Source organism: Lissotriton vulgaris, chromosome 10 (assembly GCF_964263255.1).
Source record: "Lissotriton vulgaris chromosome 10, aLisVul1.2, whole genome shotgun sequence".
NCBI lineage: Eukaryota > Metazoa > Chordata > Amphibia > Caudata > Salamandridae > Lissotriton > Lissotriton vulgaris.
The window spans coordinates 26,905,615-26,925,631 of record NC_141698.1 but is presented as its reverse complement, the minus strand read 5'-3'; the positions used below and the strand labels follow the sequence as shown (position 1 = coordinate 26,925,631).

At 51.2% G+C, this 20,017-nt stretch overlaps 1 protein-coding gene across 3 annotated transcripts in view; it reads right to left on the bottom strand.

Moving 5' to 3' along the window:
- The window catches only part of UBA1 (ubiquitin like modifier activating enzyme 1), a 284,616-nt gene that overhangs the window by 34,814 nt on the left and 229,785 nt on the right, over positions 1–20,017 (bottom strand). For all 3 annotated transcript variants that reach the window (XM_086940309.1, XM_086940308.1, XM_086940310.1), the window contains exons 23-25: positions 15,796–15,987; positions 15,258–15,359; positions 353–453 (exon numbers count right to left, since the gene is read on the bottom strand). In XM_086940309.1, the coding sequence (XP_086796435.1) occupies positions 353–453; positions 15,258–15,359; positions 15,796–15,987 (395 nt within the window). The remainder of the gene's footprint in view (positions 1–352; positions 454–15,257; positions 15,360–15,795; positions 15,988–20,017) is intronic.

Here is a 20,017-nt window from a genome sequence, read left to right as displayed (position 1 = left end):
TCAGGCTTGCAAAAGTGGCTAACCAGTATGCAGGAAACATACCCATGGGCTGGCCACCTGCCAGAGAATGAGGAGAGAACAGTTGGTACACAGCATAGCTGGAGCCCCTGCAATACCTATAGTGCCATCCTTTAAAAGTATCATCATAGTATTGCCAAGGGAATACCAATACATATTTACCTTGGAAGGATTATGCTAAAGAAAATGGAGCACCATACTGTTCTCCAAGTGACATCCCAAGGTAGTCACAGCATTTAGCACTGAATCAAAAGCAAGCAAAGAACTTGTTCGCGCTATAGAAAACTCAAAATAAAAAAAATAAAAAAATAAATAAGAAGCAATATATACATACGACTGGTCTAGGCGTTCCTGCAACTTGGCAGCAGGCATGAAGAAGGAGTACAACATGGAGACGCCCTGGGAAAGCATGGTGATCTCCAACTTGTGTGTATTCTGGGCAGGAAAAAAAATTAATCTATTAGTTACCTTTTCCATAAAAGCATATTTAAAAATGTTAGTATTTAACACGATGAAAGACCAGAAAGTTTCTCAATAAAATTACCTTAACTTTGTGTGGCACTTTACTTACCAGTGTTGATCGGCATCTGTGCACCTTGCCACTAACTGGCTTTATCCAGTTTAGACTTGCAAAGATGAAGGAAGGACAACACTGTAGAGCAAGCACTAATAGCTGGAACAATACAAGAATCAATACGAATACGTTTTTGCATACTTAGTTGTCCTTTTCTCAACCCTTTCCAACTGGCTGGAATAAGATACTAAAGAGCATACAAACACTGGGAGAGGCAGAAACTGTTCCAGCAAGGATTCAAGCTTAGAAATTGAAAATAGCTAGTGATAGTGATGGATTTTATATAGTGTTCAGCTACTCAAAAGTGTCCCAGCGCTATACTGTCCGTGAAAAACAAGAAAATCACAATTACTGTGAGAAAAATTGGTCTTGAGCTTTTTCTTAAATACAGCTTCAGCCTTTATTTGGTTAAAGTCTAAACTGGAGAAGTGTGGCTCACTGGTTAGAAGAGGCAGACCCAGAAGCAGAGGTCAGGGTCTTGAGCCCAAATGTCCACCGACTCGATAATTCTCGCTTCGGTGCCCACTCGAATCATGGAATCACACTCTGCGACTCTGGGCATTAGCTTGCTTAATCTCCACAACGGCCCCCCGCGGCGGGATGCCTGGCATTTTTCACCTTGGGGATGCCCAGTACAGGTTATCTCATAGGGAAAAAAGCCAGGACGGGTTCCCAAGGCAAGCGCCGAGATGCTCCAGGGTAAGTCGAGCGCTATATAAGACTGTACAATAATAATAATAATAATAATAATAATAATAACTGAGCTTGTTCCAAACAACCAGGCCAAAAAAAGAAAGAGCAACCACTGGCTTTAACCAGAAAAACTTTGGGGAATTTTGGCCGGAAGATTATTGGATGAACGGAACACTCGTCAGGCTATAGTAGGTAATCATGGAGGAAAGATAATCAGGTCCAGAATGAGGGAGAGCTCTGTGCATCAAAAGAGCAGATTGAAAAAGAATACGTTTTTCAGTGGAGAGCTTGTGCAGATTGCGTAAATGCTTAGATGTTCTCGTCTTGGGAGACTCAGAACCAGCCGAAGTCCTGTGTTCTGAAGAGTCTGGAGTCTATTTAAATTATACTTTAGCAGGTCTGCCTAGAATGCATTGGCGTAGCCCAATCTGGACATAACCAGGGCCAATACCACTGTAATATTAGTTGAAAATGAGCGGAAGTGCAAGAATGTTTTTGCTATGTGTAAGATGCCAAAGGACATACCAACCACTGAGGTAATTGGATTGTGGAATGACAATTTATTAGCAAATGTAATCCCTACGTTTTTTACAGAATCAACTTGGGTAACCGGTGGTGCCCCTACATGCCAGTGGACATCCCACTTTAGGGCAAAGTTATGTCCAAAGCAGAGCACCTCAGTCATCTCAGAGTCACACTTCAAATGGTTGAGAGTCATCCATTGGAAGACAGCTGAGACAGGGTTGAATGGTATCCGGACCAACGGGCATACCTTTGACCAAAGGCTGCATCTTTTGTGGGCGAATTAACAAGCGAGTAATGCTGCAAAAAGGATTATTTTACTTACCCAGTCAGCATCTGTTCTTGGCATGTAGAGCTGTAGATTCACATGCTTTGCATACTCCTGACATCGTGTTGGGTCCGGATGTTTGCAAATTGTTTTTCGTCTAAGAAGTCTTTGCAGTCACAAGGTAGGTGGTGACTCCTTCCGGTGACAGTGCGCATAGGCATAGACTCCATTGTTAGATTGTTTTCCAGCAGAGGGTGAGAATGAAGTTACTAACGGGAGAATAGAATTGTCCATGCGTATGTACGTAAAGTAGGAAACAACTGCAACAGGTATAGGTGCCCGGGGAGGCTGTTTGGGCGCATGTGAATCTACGGCTGGTGGGCGCATGTGAATCTACATCTGTACGTGCCAAGAACAGATGCTTACTAGGTAAGTAACTATCCATTTAAGGCATGTGAGCTGTAGATTACATGCTTTGCATAGACCATACAGTAGTCACTCCAAAAGCGGTGGCTAACCTGTAGCAGCTGCAGCAGTTTGAAAAAGTGTTTTTAGTACTGCCTGGCCAACATTAGCCTGTTGCCTCGCTAACACATCTACAAAATAGGGGGCGTGGCTTGACCACCGGTGAGCAAGGACGCTGAGCCGAGAGCTCCGCGCTTGCCTTGTGACTTCTCCTGTCAACTATTCCCCTGGTGGTGCCCGTGGCTCGGGGAGCCCCCCCGGGACCGTGTGGATCCCCGTGAGCTGTCTGGATCCAGTGGGTACGGGCTGCTGACGCCGCCGTCGCGGAGATTCCAGCCGGCTCCATGAGAGGCCGCCGACCATCTTCACTAGGCTTGCGCCAGAGCTTGCATTCCCGCCCTCAGGTGATTGCGGAGCCGTCGAAGGAGAGGAGTAGGCCGGCCGCAGCCGCGCCTAGAATCGGAACGCTGGAAAACCTGAGCCGGCCTGCAGGGGACTTTTGGCTGTGGAGGAGTGCTACGATCTGGAGCTGGTGGAGCCGTGAAGAAGTATGCGCGGTGTGCAGGGGCCGCTGTGGAGGTGCAGGCCCCTCGAGTGCTAACATGAGCAACCGGATTGGAGTGCCGTATCTACCCTTGGTGGAGGGACACAGCCGCGGCGAAGACCCACCCCGCCGTGTGACCTTGGCGGCCACTGGAGGACCGGAATTTGGGACCCCCGTGTAGGAAGGTACCTCCTGACTATGGTTGCCCCCAACTTTTTGCCCTGTGTTTTAGCTGGTTTTGGACATAGTCGACCTGGGACCCTGCCAATCAGGACCCCAGGCCTACTGCTCTCTCTTTAAAATGGATTCCATGTACCCTAGGTACATTTCCAATTGGTACTGGGCCACCCTATCAGACCCTGTAACTCAGGGCATGGGTGTACCCAGGGCTGCCAGGGGCTGCAGCATGTATTATGCCACCCCTGGCTGGCCTCTTAAATTTGACACAACTGGCTGCATGACAGCTGGGGCAAAGTCGTGTAATCACCCTTTGCTGTAGGTGTAGTATACCTATACCTAACCCTAAAATGGACACACAGATTCCTATCAGTCACTCCTATGGCAGGCCTTGACAATCCTGAAGGCAGAGTGCTTGGAATCGTGTGAGATGGTGCTCTGGCATGAGCTGAGCCTGTCTGCAGCTTGCGGAATCAAGTCCTAATAGCTGTTCCATGATAACGCATACCATATACTCTTAAGTGCATTATAATCCTCGCGGTTAAATGCTATCTTTGGTATTGCTTTATCAAAACATGTCGAGTAAGGTGTCATACGAATTGGAATACTAACCCCTCGCCAATTCTGGCGACGGGGTTAGCATTCCACCCTTCTAGAGGGACACGACATGTATGTAACTGTGAACCCCGGTTAAAGTTAACTGAAGCCTCAGCTCCACAAAATGGATGCTGCCACCACAGACACGAGTCTGACCCCCTACAGCTGGGAGTCCTTCCAGCGAGGGGAGCCTGGACAAAGGGTTTCCTGTCAGGGGCGGTGCTAGCACCGTCCCAGACATGGTTTTGTGTATCCTGGGTAGGCAGGGCTTTACAGGAAGGTGACTGCTGAGTGGCACCCCGGTGCTCACTACGCATAGGCCGGTCTGAACCAGTTCCAGGGGCACACCAGCCCCTGGCCTGGGGAAGTCCGGCATGGCTGAGGGGTGTAACCACCCCCCACCTAGTCCCACCCATAGGCAGGACCTAGTCACCGGGTCAGCCCCCTTTTTTAGTATAAAGATGGGAGCGGGCCCCCTGTTAAAATTAGATCATCTTTGGAATCAAGATACCACTTTCTTCGAAAGGACTTCACGATTTCTTCTTCAAGATTCTCCCTTGTGGCTAAGGAGTAGTCACCCTGCATCCGCAGGCACCATCCTAAAGAACACTGCGGTCTGCTGCAAGTCCTTCATCACGAATCCGACGACCCAGCTCGACGAGACCCGGCTTCCCTGGCACCTCTGACCTCTACTCACCTCTACAGCTCAGCTGAGAACCGTGAGTGCGACGAGACCTCAAGGGACCGACGATCGCCAAGACTGCACGACATCTTTACTGCAAGCCCACCGTGTCCTCCACTGGTGAGTGCTTTGGGGTCCGAGAAGCCCCGACCCTGCGCAGCTCCAGCACCCAAGATCAGCCCCCCTGCATCTCCACGATCTGCGTGGGGCCCTTCTGCTGTTTGCTGTGCACCGCGTTGTTTGGCTACTAGCCGGCTGGCTTGTGGCCCTCTGAACGACGCCCAACGACTTCACGACTGCTGGTCTGGTTGCTCCAGGCTGGCCTTTGCTTCCTTCTTCAAGAGAGGCACCCCGGACCCTCCTGGTCCACTCCAGACGCCATTTTAGGTCCACCGCGTGGGCTTGAATTTGCCAAGGCTTTGTTGCCCAATCCTGGGTCCAGCGACGCCGACAGCTTCCATCTTCGTGGGACAGCTCGATCCTCCATCCTGGTCGCCGACAACGCCTCCTGGTCCGTGAGATCTTCGAGTCAAGCGTCACCCACTCACCTTGTCGAGGTGGCTACCATCCGGTGCCCTCCTGGTGCCCACTGACTACTGGCTAGTAGTCTCGAACTTGGTCCCCTCTGCTTTCAGGTGTCATCTATCTTCGAGATCCAGGCTTGGATCCAACTGAACTTTCTTCACTGGTCACCGGCCAGCATCTTTTCTTCCGGCTCCTGGTCCGTCTACGAGGATTCCCGACGTCTTTTCAGACCTATGCAGCTGCAGCCCCTGGGCTAGGTAACTTCGGCATTTCGGTGCCCCAGCATAGCCTCACTATCCAAGGGTCAGAATCTACTTTCGTTTTCTCCCTACCAGGTCGGGTTCGCCCGAGAACACTAACTTTCTATTTCCTAGCTACCATAGACTTTTGTCCCGCATCTCGCGTGAGAGTGCACACACTGCACCCGAGTCCCCTAGGCCTCCTAGAAGTAATCTAACGATTCCCTAGTCAAGTCCTAGCGATTCCAAAAGCTATTAGTACTGTACTTACCTGCTAGGAATTTCGCATTCCACTTTCAGAGTATATGGTTTTCCGTGCCCCTCGGGCATTTGTATATACTGTGCTAACTTAAGTATTTTTGTAAGAGTTTTGGTTTGTGCTTAGTACCCTGTCCTCATAAAGAGTACAGGGCTGTTGTGATCTTTAAATAAATAACTGTTTATTTTCATAACACTTGTGTGGTGTCCTTTCACTTGGTATTCAAGGGGTATATGTGTGGTAAACAGCTGGCTTAACACGCCCTCTCGAGTCTTTAGCCTTAGACTGCTCGTATCCACGCTACTAGGATAGCTGGTCTATAAGGTTGACTTACAACCAATCATCAATAAGGGTTGCTGGACTGATACATAGTGTTCACTAGAATAGTGAGCACTGCATATCAGGCCACCTTACCACACCCCGCGGCTGGCACCGCATATTGTCGCCCCCCCCCACCCCCCCCCCGCGTGTGCTCCAGTGTTGACCGGGGCTCCTGTCCACGCTTCGGGGGATAGGTGGAATTTGCTCCCACCGGGGGACAACGGCTGGAGGCCTTTGCAGCTGGCGGGGACCAGTGGCAGACTGAGCTGAACGGTGGGGCGCCCCCGCTCCCCCCCCCATCCTGGGTGGCACCGGCACGCGCCCTTGAGTGACGACAGCTGAGGAGGGTGGCGACACAGGAGCACCTGCGTGTGCTCTGGAGAGCACGGAACCAACCCCCCATGAAACCTGTTGCCGGGAAGCTGGAGAGACTGCGCGAGAGTCGGCCTGTACTGCCAGGGGCCAGTGTGGCAAAGGTGTGGTGCCGACAGACTGCATGGCTGAGGACGTGGCCCGCCTAGAATTACCTGGACCCTGGTGGTGAGTGGTCCCCTGAACTACCCGCTTGTGATTGTGGTTGTCCTGCGGAGCAGTGCTCTGCGCCGTTGGTGCCCAGCTGACGTACGGTGGTGCCAGCATATTGCCCATGCCGACGCCAGAGCGGCGAGGGGCCGCTGCTGTGAACGCTCGGTTGACGGCCAACCTAGACGGTCGCTGGGAACTGAACCATGGGAAAGCTGCGACCGAATTCTGGGACGGTGTCCTCTGAACTCGGCGAGGGAACCGGAGAGTCAGGATCGCGATTCCTCTGGGGCACTGACAGCGGGGCTGCAGCAGTAGCCGATGGACCAAATATTGCAGGCCATTTCGGACACTAGGGACGTGCCGAGTAATTCTATATCGCAGATGTCGACGGGTTTGGGGCTGCTGCGGGCAGACCATGGAAAACTGGTGGTTCGCGTCAAGACCACAGAACTCACCTAGGAGGTGCTGGAGCCGGCCCAGAAGGCAACCGAGGCGACCATGGGAGACTTGTTGCGAAGAGTGCAGCAGCTGGAAAAGAGAGCGGAGGATGCCGAAGGGCGAAATCGGCGCAATAACATACGGGTGGTGGGCATACCCGAAAAAGTTGGAGACAGTATGATCACCTATTTGAAAGCCTGGCTGCGTGATGTGGTAGCTCCTGATGGTTTGTCACAGTTTTACACGTGCTCACCAGGTGCCGGCCTCCCCGCCGGCTCTTGGCCGACCCCCTCGCCCTGTGGTTGCGCGCTTATTGCACTTCAAAGACCGTGACGCCATCCTGCAGAAAGCACGAGCAGCGGGCCCTTTTCGGGTGGACAATGCCCCTGTATCTATTTATCCTGATTATTCTTGTGAGGTTCAACGCAGTCCTTTCCTGGCAGTCAAGAAGGCCCTCCGCGATGAGGGTATGGAATATGCTACTTACCAGTATGCATCTGTTCTTGGCATGAAGGGCTGCTGATATTCATATCTGTGCATAGATCGCCGCCATAGATCGCCGCCTAGTGTTGGGTCCGGATGATTGCACATTGTTGTCCTGGAAGAGTCTTCGAAGTATCACGAGATAGGTGGCTCCTCCCCTGGACTACAGTGCGCATGGGCATCCTCTCCATCCCCAGATTGTTTTTCGCCATTGTGGCAGAGATGGAGTGTAATACTGAAAGTGATGACCATGCCTGAAAATGATTCTGAGAGCTACAGCTGCGACAGGCACCGGGGAGGAGGGCGGGCGATATGAATGTCAGCAGCCCTTCATGCCAAGAACAGATGCATACTGGTAAGTAGCATATTCCGTTCGAGGCACGAGGGCTGCTGAATTCATATCTGTGCATAGAATAAATAGCAGTTTCATCCTTACCGGCGGGTGCCCGTGCCAGCTGCAGCAGTCTGAAAGAGAGTTCTGAGAACAGCCTGTCCTACAGCAGCTTGCTGTTTGGAGTGTACATCTACGCAGTAGTGTTTGGTAAATGTATGTATGGTGGTCCATGTGGCTGCTCTACATATATCTTCTAGAGTAATATTACCCAGGAAAGCCATGGAAGCCCCCAACTTGCGCGTGGAATGCGCTTTAGGGGGAACTGTTAATGTGCGCTTAGCTTTCTGATAACAGATCTGGATACATTTAACAATCCACCTGGCTATACCTGACTTGGAGATAGGGTTGCCTGTAGTTGTGGAGAGAATGCAACGAACAGCTGTTTAGTCTTTCAAAAGTCTTTTGTCCTGTCGATGTAATACAGGAGAGCTCTTTGACATCCAAGGTGTGGAGTGCTCTGTCTGCCACTGAATCAGGGTTAGGAAAGAAAACTGGCAGTTCTATATTCTGGTTAAGGTGGAACTGCGAAACCACTTTTGGCATGAATTTAGGGTTGGTGCAAAGCACCACTCTATTCGCATGGATTTGCAGGTAGGGTTCCTGAATTGTGGGGGCTTGCAGTTCACTGACCCTCCGCAGCGATGTAATAGCTATTAGGAAGGCCACCTTCCAGGTGAGGAACTGTATTTCACAGGAATGGAGTGGCTCAAAGGGTGGCCCCATGAGTCTGGTGAGAACGATATTTAAGTTCCAGACTGGTGAAGGGGGGTGTCTGGGAGGGATTACTCTCAAGTCCTTCCAAAAAGGCTTTAATGGCAGGCACCCTGAAAACGGAAAGGTGCTGCCTGTTTTGAAGGTAAGCGGCTATGGCCGCCAGATGGATCCTGATGGAACTGTATGCCAGGTTGCATTGGTACAGATGCAACAAGTAACATATGATGTTTTGAATAGATGCGTCCAACGGATTAATGTTATTTTTGGAGCAGTAAATAACAAACCGCTTCCATTTGGCTGCATAGCAGGCCCTGGGAGTCGGTCGTCTTGCCTCCTTGATGATGTTCATGCACTCAGGAGGCAAGTTCAGGTATCCAAACTCTATGACCTCAGGAGCCAAATCGCAAGGTTCAACTGTTGGGGATCTGGGTGCTGAATGTCGCCATGGCTCTGAGTGAGGAGGCTCGGAGTGAGGCGCAGCCGTTGGTGTGGCACCACGGAAAGTTCCAGGAACGTGGCGTACCAAGCTTGCCGTGCCCACGTTGGAGCAACCAGGATGAGTGTCATGGAGTGCTGTCGCAGTTTGCGCGCCACCAGAGGTATGAGGGGGGCTGGCGGAAAAGCGTACGCAAATCTGCCTGACCAGTTCATCCATATCGCATTGCCCTGAGACTGCGGGTGTGGGAACCTGGCGGCGAAGTTTAAGCATTTTGCGTTCTCGCTTGTGGCGAAGAGGTCGAGGTCTGGATGACCCCACTGTTGGAAGTACGGATGGAGAACCGACGGGTGGATCTCCCACTCGTGCATCTGATGACTGTGCCTGCTGAGCAGGTCCGCCATTTGGTTGTCGACACCCGGGAGATGCTCCGCCATGAGGAAGATGTTCCTCTGAATGGCCCACTTCCACATGCTCTGGGCTAGGTGAGACAGCTGCGGGGAGTGCGTGCCTCCCTGCTTCTGGATGTAATACATGGCGGTCATGTTGTCCGTCCGGACTAACACGACCTTGTTGCACAGGTGCAACTTGAATGCTTTTAGTGCCATGAAGATCGCCATCAGTTCCAACACATTGATATGCATCCTCTGCTGTTGTGCTGTCCATAGTCCCTGCACTGTGTAGTGGAGGACATGCGCTCCCCAACCCTGGAGAGATGCGTCCGTCGTTTGCACTATCTGTGGGACAGGCTCTTGGAACGGTCGTCCCCTGCAAAGGTTTTGTGGGTTCCACCAATGCAGAGTTGTAAGTACGACCGGTCACCAACACTAGGTCTTTTAGATGGCCATGAGCCTGGTTCCACTGACGGGCTAAGCATTCTTGAAAGGGACGCATGTGCAGCCTCGCGTGCGGGACTATGAATATGCAGGATGCCATCATGCCGATCAGTTGCATGAACACCTGCGCTGGGAGGGATCGCTGAGGTTGGAACCTCCGGATGAGCGTTTGCATTCTGTTGACCCTGGCCGGGTTCGGCTGCACCGTGGCCGACTGGGTGTTTAGTGTTGCCCCCCGGTACTGTTGCACATAGGCTGGCTGCAGGTGAGACTGCGTAGTTGAGAGAGAACCCCAGACTGTGAAGTATAAGGTCTTGACAACACAATGCCTGAATCTCACTCACCCTTCGGGCCGATGTAATGGCCACAAGGAAAGCCGCCTTCCACAATAAGTGCAGCAGTAGTTCAAAAAGTTCCTTCATCAATCTTGAGAGCACCACATTCAACTCCCAGGCAGGCGATGGACTCCGAACAGGAAGGAACACTTTCTTCAATCCTTCCAAAAAATCCTTAATCACAGGGACCTGGAAGAAGGAAGTCTGAAGGACAATTCCTGTACGCCGTTAATTCTGTGAGGTGAACCTTAATAGATTGAAAATTAAGGCCAGACTGAGCCAAATGCAGGAGATATGGAAGGACAACATCTTCCTGGCATGTCGTCTGAACATAGTTCTTGGAAGTACACCAGATGCAGATCCTCTTCCACTTGTAGGCATAAGACGTCCTAGTGGATGGCCGCTTAGCCTCCTTGAGAATGTTCATGCAATTCTCAGGCAAATTCAGGTGTCCATATTGCACTCTCACAGGAGCCATGCCGCCAAACTCAACGATTAGAGGTTGGGGTGAACCATCTGCCCCCCGAACTTCGTTTGAAGGTCTTGCTGACACGGCAGTCGTAGGTGAGGCTGAAGAGACAGGTGGTTCAGAAAAGGGGGTGGTGATGAACAGAGTGTCTGAATTAATCAGACCACTCTTACCCAGTCCAAAGATCAGGGCTTGATCCATCACCGTTATTTATCTCACTGCACCATCCCAGCTCAGAACCTGGCTATATGCAAATCAGCCTGTCCCTGGCCCAGTGCATCATGGGAACAGGGCAGACTAAACTACCAAGCCAATTCTTCACCAGAAAGGAGACAAGCTACCGGGGACCGGTTTCTGGCATTTCAGCCTTCTTCGGCCCGGCTTGCTTGAATCCTGATGGTGCAGTGAGAAAGGACAGGTGGAGCAGGTCTGTGAACCACCACTGGCGGGGCCACTCCGGAGCAATGAGGATCATCCGTGCTCTGGACCGGGACAGCTTGATGAGCACCGCCAGAATCAGGTGAATGGGCAGGAATGCGTACAGAAAGCTGTTCGACCAGCTGATCCATAGTGAATTTCCCAGAGTCCCCGGTTGGTAAAACATGGAGATCTATTTCAGGAGTGCCCCATCTTTCGAAGATGTGTCCTAGCACCTAGTCGTTTAGAACCCACTTGTGGTTTTCCTGGACGAGCCTGCTGAGTGAGTCTGCCTGAGCATTCTGTACAACCGGTAGATGGGTAGCCGTTTTAGTCAGTCCTCTGGCTAGCAGCCAGTGCCAGATTGCCTGCGCTTCCTGCGACAGTGTGCGCGATCTCAAGCACCCCCTGCTTGTTGAGGTAATACATTGTGGTCGTATTGTCCGTCTGGACAAGCAAAGAGTTGGTCTAGAAGGACAGATGAAAGGCTTTCAGCTCCAAATGAACAGCTCTGAGTTCCAGAAGATTGATGTGATAAGTGGATTCCGCCTGGGACCACGTTCCTTGGATCTGTAGATGGTCCGAATGCGCTCCCCAGCCGTGGAGAGAAGCATGCGTCACAATAGTCTGTATGGGAATGTCCTTGTGGAACGGAACTCCCTTGAGGAGATTCTCTGCTGAACACAACCATCTCAGGGACTGTTGAGCGTGCAGAGACAGTTTGATCCGGTTGTCCCAGCTCCCTCGTTTCTGGTCCCATTGACCCTCCAGACATTCCTGCAGCGGTCTCATGTGGAGGCGTGCATGTGGTGTGAGGAAGATGCAAGAAGCCATCGACCCCAGAAGAGAAGACACCGTCCTCACTGTTGTTGATGAACAGACATGAGAGCCTGAGCCTTCCAAAGGATCGATAAGAGTCGCTCCTCCGAAAGAGACACGCTTGCCCTGAGAGTATTGATGGAGGCTCCCAAGTACTGCAGGCACTGAACAGTAGTCGGAACAGACTTGGAAATGTTGATGTTTCAACCCAGCTGGTTCAACAGAACGGCCGTCCTGTTGAAATGCAATTGCGCTTCCTGGAAGGTGGAGGCTTTGATCAACCAGTCGCCCAGGTAAGGGTAGACAAACACCTTGTTCTTTTCTCAGGTGTGCTGGCACCACTGCCATGCATTTTGAAAAAGTCCTGGGTGCAGACTTTAGACTAAACAGTAGTACGGTGTACTGATAGTGATTTGTGCTGACTAGGAAGCGCAGGAACTTCCGGTGTTTCCGTGCAATGGGCACATGGAAGTACACATCCTGCAGATCTATTGCGCAAAGCCAGTCTCCTTGCTGCAGCCGAGGATAAATCTGGTGCAAGGACAGCATGTGAAATTTCTCCCTGCGAATCCATTTGTTTGCTCGTCGCAAATCCAGAATGGGCGTACCAGAAAGAACCTAGAGTATAGACCCTTTCCCCTTTGAGACAGAGGGACATCTTCTATCGCCCTTTTTCTTAACAGGGTATCGGCCTCCACGTGAAGTTCGCGCAGCTGGTATTGCGAACGAATCGGTGGAATAGCTGGAGGAGGGCTGACAAAACGAAGACTGTATCCATTGCAAACACTTGTCCTGGGTAATATATCTCCACTCTGCCAAGTAATTCTGTATGCTTCCCCCACTGGAGCGGGTAACGGATGAAGGCGAAGTAACTCCTCAGGGCTTAGACCCGGCCGGGCCCTTATTCGCCGAGGAGGCCTGCTGGCCGCCTCTGCCACGGACGCTTCTGGAAGGGCTGTCGCTGGTATTGCTGTTGTTGCTGCTGCTGTTGGCCAGCTTGGCGACCTTGCCCTCGCTGATATCTCTGGGAAGAGTAACGCCTCTGGAAGGGGCAGAAGGACTTCCGCTGTTTCTTTGGTTTCTCCAAACCTACAGCTTTCAGCATTTCCACTTTCATGCAGGCCATCTTTTCGTCCGCATGAGTCCTGAAGAGGGTATATCCAGAAAAGGGCAAGTTAGCAATCCGCTGTTACCTCTCTTAAACCAGAGGCGCAAGGCGCAACCAGGAGTGGCGTCTCCAGTGTATGCCATGGCAGTACCCATGCGGTACAAAAGGGGGTGGTGATGGATGGAGCATCTGAATCAATAAAACTTTCAAAATAAATAAATAAATAAATAAATAAATACTCACACCCAGTCAAAAGAATACCTTCTGTCACTGCACGAGTCAGTGTACCTGGACCGTGACCTATCCCTCAGACGACAATGACGTCTAAGATCTACGCTCACTGCGAGAGCGATGCCTCCCTCTGGATCTTGACCTTGGCTTTCTGGGCCTTGCAGGAGCCACCGGCCCAGGAGGCTGCGGAAGTGGAAGAGGCTGAGCCGGAACCAAAGGATTCGGTTGTGGAGGCCGAGGCGGTGGAGGAGGAGGTGGTGGAGGAGGTAGTTGCGGAAGAGCAGGAGGCGTAGGCGTCCTGGGCCTTGAGGGCGAATAGGTCCGGGAATAATCAGCGTCCGGTGACATAAGAACTCTCCTTTTCTTACAAGCAGGCCTCGGGGAGGATGCTCTGGAGGTAGATCACTCGGTGGACGAGCGCCGCCGCGACCGGTGACTTACTGATGATTAGGATGAGACGCTAACCACAGAGGGACTAGACACGGTTCTGGGCCTTGACTTCCTCTTTGACGTAGACTTGTCTGTCCTCGACGTCGACCTCTTCGACATCTCTTTTCGCGACGTCGCTCTTTAACGTACTCCCCGACGCAGAGTGTCTTCGCCTTGACGTCTATCTTCCTCTCCTCGATGTCGACCTTCGCATCGACGTTGATGGCTAACGGCGGTGTTGCCTCGACAGCAAGCACCTGCCTCTTTGGGGCGCATCACAACGTCAATGGTGTGGCGACGCCGGTGAAGTCCTCGACCTCGTCCGAGGTCTCGACGTCCTACCCCTCAACGCTGAACGTAGACGTCGCTTCGACCCAGAGCCCTGGGTGGACGGGGAACAGATGGTAGTCGTACCTCTCGCTCCGAAGCCATCGACGTCAACCGGGACCCGTGACTTTTCTGGGCCTTTTCTTGACTGGGGAGCCCCCCAAAGGCCGATGCACGGGCAGAGGATGACGACAGAGTCCCTCCATGCCCAGAAGTCCCACATGGTTCTTGATGTCTCCTCTGCCCCAGGCCTTGGAGACGAATCTTCTCCCCGTCACTCAGGGTCCTCCTGGAGAAAGAGTGACAGATCACAGGAGTCAGGGACATGGGTAGAAGGGAGACAGAGTATGCACACTCTGTGGGGGTCAGATTTAGCCTTCTTACCACACTCCGGGCACTTGTCGAATAAAGCTGGCATTTCAACAATATAGAGGTGGCAAAACTGGTAAAAAAAGACAGGAAGAGGAAGACCCCAGACGCCGAGTGAAGCACTCAAATCAATGGGAAATCTCCAAAAGTGAAGAAACACCCAAAAAGGTGGAGCTCAATGCTCCAGGGTCCTGCTAGCAGGAGACGGTTAAAAGAACTGAAAGTAAGGCCTTTAGCTGTGCATCTTGGGATACCGTGGATCTCTGGAGAGTTCCTTAAAGGCACGGTATCCCTTTTCCAGAGACATAATGGCAGCCTATGGGGGCTTGTCTGTCTAACTCTTCCTCTCTATCATGACAAGGATTTTTGTGAAGGGGAGTTTCTCTGTGTGAAACTTGGCAAAATGTGTAATTTTTAGTATTATTTGGCTATCCATTTCACTTCAAAATGAAGTGCTGGCCAATGTAGCCTTGTAGTTTTAGGCTGCATTATTTGTCTTTGATTTTCTCTTCAGTGTCTATGCAAGACTGCAGAAGAAGACAACTTAAGAGACTATTTCGATTGCTCCGGGGTCCACGCACATGGGTGGGACTATTCGCAAGATTATGACTATACACACAGATCCCCTACTACAGAAAGGAACGGACATCCCTTCGCTTGGATGACACCTATATGTGGCTCCAGCCATCACATCCGGAGCGGAGTAGACCGCCATGTGAAGCCACCTACTGATGCACAGGGGCTATGCAACCAAAGAAGCCAAGTACAGTGTTTTTACTAATGAGAGGGAAAAAATGGCTAAACATGTCTGGTGAGCCATGATGTCGGCTCACACACAGAGGATGCTCATGCAAGGGGAAAGTAGCACAAAATTAAGCAGTTTTCTTTTTGAGAAGCTTTTGGTCTTGTTGGTCGGGTGCAGACAATTCCAAACCAATTTGTGAGAAGTAAAGAGAAGGTTGAGTGTACAGTTCTCATTCGGTTGTCTACAGACAATATAGTATTAAGCTGTTCAAATATTTATTACTAAGTACACTTTTTACCTTGAAATAATCCAGGAACTCCCTTAAAGTCATCTCCTTCCCACTGGCTTGCATGCCTCGAACTTCAAATCGGTCCCACAAACTCCACTCATTCTCATAGTACTGCAACAGGAATAAAATGGATGAGTTCACTGCCAGTGAATTCTGGCTTTCAAATTAAACAGCGCTAATAAACCTCTAGACAGAGAAGGCATAAGGATCAGTGCCAGCCAACTCTGGCTTTCTAATTAATTTTATAGTGATTAACTGCCCACCAATTTCAGAAACAGGGGATCATTCATGAATACCTAAATGTCTGGCTGATCCAATACAAGAGAACAACTTGTGCTGTGTGCCTGTATTTCAAATTGCCTGTCTGCTTGTACCTGTAAGCAAGAACATTGGCTGCATTACCACACAATGCCAAAAGGTTTAGTTTAAATTGGACCTTGCTTAGGCAAGTTTGTTGAATTCCAGACTTACTTACATGCTAAATGACTGTCAGCCAATAAATCACTTTACCAGCTTTACAACTAGTCTACCAACCCCAGACACTTACCTTATTTTTTGGTGCAGAGATGGGCTCTGAAAAGGCAAAGAAAGGCAGCGCAAGGTTCATGAAACCATTCTTGAATGACTCAATCTTCTTGTGCCCCTGCACAATTTTGTAAAGCTCGAGGCACACCAGTCCCACCACTGCGGCTGTGGTAGTAGCAATGGCTGGGATAATTTTTCCAGCTATCAGCTTACTCTAGAAGAAACAGAATGAAGTGAAAAAGACAATGCCAAAGTGATGTACATTTTTCTATTTATCTACACCTACTGCGGAACCAAGGTTTTAGGACACGCACAGCTGCAGTTCAGCAAGGAGCTGTGAGCAGCAGGAAATCCAACCACATTTATTTTTTAAGGAAGTTTTTTAGAGCCTTGCTGCTGAACTGCAGCCATGTTTGTAAATCTTGCTAATAAACACACATTTGTTTACGTGGAAGAAAGAGGACCCCTTTGCCCAAACCAGGCAATCACTAATTTCACTGCAATCGCCAAAGGATGTACTCTGGTCCTCTGTAAAACATGGGCATTTTTCAAACAAGTTTATATGGTAGATGCTAGAAGCTGGGTCATTGGTTAACAAGGATGAGAGTCCATCTCAAGTAAATAGACTGAAATTGTCTTTTTTCTCAAAAGTACCGCTTTCTAGCACTTGAATCAGGATGGCAAAGCAGTGCAGTCAAAGTTGTACTCAGAAGAGGTGGTATGGGCTAGCAACACCAGCTTGCTGGTACACACCACTACTCAAAGTATTGCTCAGTCAGTTTTTTTTCTTTTATAAAGGAAAAGTATTTTTAGTAAACAATTAAATACTACACATTAAATTACAAACATACAATCAGGTGATGGAAATACCTTTGGTTTGACCCCTTCTAGGAATCTGGCTCTTAGTGATATATCAATCCGATATACCGTGTAAAGAATCCATGGGTACCCTTATAATTGGGCAGGGGCTTGCTTTAGCAATCCCGAGGTGCTCTATTAGGTGTAGTGTGGTCCAGCAGCCTTAGGCTTAACCGAGAGGAGTGCAAGGCCCCTGCAAATACGCACAAATACATGACACGACTCAAGGTGGCGATCCACACCAATTTATAAAAATAGCAGGTATCTTTATATATGTTTAGGCATTAGAGAGAAATCGTTCAGTTAAGTAAGTTTTTAAATGCACAAGTTACTACTTGTGTAACGATATATCTGTAAGAGACATTAGTTAGTGATAGATTCCTTACCTTAGAATATCCCCAGGCGTCAAGACTGGATTCGGAAAGTTTTGCGTAGCAGTACCCTTGCGCGTCGGTAGGCGTCGTCTGCGGCTCCGCGTCCGTCGTCGGCGCCGTGATGACGTCGGAGTACTTAGACGCCGCCTCCGCGTGCTGACGTCAGTTCTTAGCCACAGCTTTTCCGCGCCAGAAACGCAGAGCCATGACAAAAACCGACACTGGTGCCAAGAAACTAGGGCCCTGAAAGGGGATGACCTTAACCCTAGATATCGGTTCGCAGAACGTGGAGGATGGGTGGGTCGGTAAGGAATCTATCACTAACTAATGTCTCTTACAGATATATCGTTACACAAGTAGTAACTTGTGCATCTGAAAGAGACACGTTAGTGATAGATTCCTTACCTTAGAATAGATACCCCAGCAATACCATCCCCGTGGTGGTGGGTCTGCGAACCAATATTCACACCAGAAAGTCCTGGAGAACGGAACGGCCGAAGTAGCCATCTCTCCGGACTGGACTGTCCAGGCAGTAGTGCCTCGCAAACGTGTGCAACGAAGCCCACGTAGCAGCCTGGCAAATGTCCTGCAAGGGCACACCTCGGCCCAAGGCAGTTGTAGTGGCCGTGGCTCGAGTGGAATGAGCCCGCAGCCCAACAGGTGGTTCCTTCTTAGCCAAGGAGTAACACGCCTGGATGCACATGATAATCCATCGAGAAATGGTCCTCTTGTGCACCGCTTTCCCTTTCTTAGCGCCCGCGTACCCAACAAAGAGTTGATCATCCACCCGGAACTGGCGTGTGCGATCCAGATAGAATGAGAGCGCACGTTTTGGGTCCAGACGGTGGAGCCTCTCCTCCTCTCTCTCGAGGGGTGCGGAGGCGGAAAGAAGGTGGGCAATGTGATGGACTGCCCAATGTGGAAGGCCGTGACCACCATAGGCAAGAAGGAGGGCCTAGTCCTCAAAACAACCTTGTCCGGATGGACTGAAAGGAGGCTTACAAGAAAGAGCCTGGAGCTCACTCACTCTCCTGGCAGAGGTGATGGCTACCAGGAATGCAGTCTTCAAAGAAAGAAGGCGAAGTGGACAGTTATGAAGTGGCTCAAAGGGAGCGCACATCAGAAATGTTAGAACCAGATTCAAGTCCCACTGAGGCATCACGAAAGGAACAGGAGGAAAGGTATGAGTGATGCCTTTCAGAAATCTGTTAACTATAGGGGACTTGAACAAAGAAGGTTGGTCAGGCAGCCTCAGAAAGGCTGAAAGAGCCGAAAGATAGCCCTTGATAGTGCCCAGAGCAGAGCCCTGCTGGGCAAGAGAAAGAAGGAAGAGAAGAATCTCAGAGAGAGGGGCATTGAGAGGATCCACAGCCTTTGCTGTGCACCATGCCACAAATCTGTTCCACCTGCAGGCGTATACCGTTTTTGTGGAGGGACGCCTGGCTGCCAGAATGATGTTGCAAACTTCAGGAGGCAAGTCAAATGGCCTCAACTGCCGCCGCTCAATCTCCATGCATGGAGGTGGAGACTGGACAGGTTCGGGTGGAGGACCGTCCCCTGCTGCTGCGACAGAAGGTCCTCCTGAAGAGGCAGACGAACTGGGGGATCGACTGACATACTGAGTAGCTCGGGATACCAGAACCTTCGTGCCCAGTCCGGAGCCACAAGGATGACTTGTGCCCGGTCGCGCTTGATCTTCTTCAGCACTCTGGGCAGAAGTGGTATAGGCGGAAAGGCGTACAACAGACCGCAGTTCCACTCGCGACGAAAAGGGTCTCCGAGCGAGTGCCGCCATGGAAATTCCAACGCGCAGAACTGATGACATTGCGCGTTCTCTTCGGTGGCGAATAGATCTAACCAAGGCTCTCCCCAACGCAGAAAGAGGCCTTGCGCCACGTCCGAGTTCAGACGCCATTCGTGATCCATCGAGCACCGACGGCTGAGTTCGTCCTCCCTGGCGTTCAGAGAACCTGCCAGGTGTTGAACCACCAGAGTCACGCCCTGATGTTCCAGCCACTGCCAGAGGCGTAGAGCCTCCTGGCAAAGGGTCCACGACCCCACACCGCCCTGTTTGTTGCAGTACCACATGGCGGTGGTGTTGTCCGTGAACACCTGCACTGCACTCCCTCGGACAGACGGGAGGAATGCTTTCAGTGCCAGACGAATCGCCCGCAGCTCCAACAGATTGATATGGAGCCGGGATTCTGCCGGAGACCAGAGTCCTCTGATCTCCGCCTCTCCCAAGTGTCCACCCCAGCCCTGGAGGGACGCGTCCGTCACAACTACGTGCTCCGGTTGGGGAAGGAAGAGGGATCTGCCGTTGACCCAATCGCGGTCCGTGAGCCACCACTGCAGCTGTCTCGCAGTGCCCTCCGAGATCAGGACATGGTCGGAAAGGTTGCCCCGGTGCTGGGCCCACTGCAACTTCAGGTCCCACTGCAGAGCCCGCATCCGCCACCGTGCGTGTTGCACCAGAAGGATGCAGGAGGCCATCAGCCCCAGAAGCCGCAGCGTCAACCTGACCGAAACCCGGAATAACGGCCCGAAGACCGGGATCAGGGCCTGAATATCCCGGACTCGCTGTTCGGGCGGGTAAACCCGAAACTGCGCCGAGTCGAGAACCGCTCCGAGGAAAAGGAGCTTCTGAGAGGGGCACAGGTGTGACTTCGGCACATTGATGGAAAATCCCAGCCTGTGCAGGAGATCCGCCGTAGTCTGGAGGTGGGTGACGACTGCCTGGGGCGAGCCCGCCTTCAACAACCAGTCGTCTAGGTAGGGGAAGACTGAAACCCCTAACCTGCGCAAGTGAGCTGCGACCACCGCCATCACCTTCGTGAACACCCGTGGGGCGCTGGTAAGGCCGAAGGGGAGCACGGTAAACTGAAAGTGCTCGTGGCCTACCGTGAACCGCAGGTAACGCCGGTGGGCCGGCAGGACGGGGATGTGGAAATACGCATCCTGCAAGTCCAACGCTACCATCCAGTCTCCTGGGTCTAGGGCAGTCAAGACCTG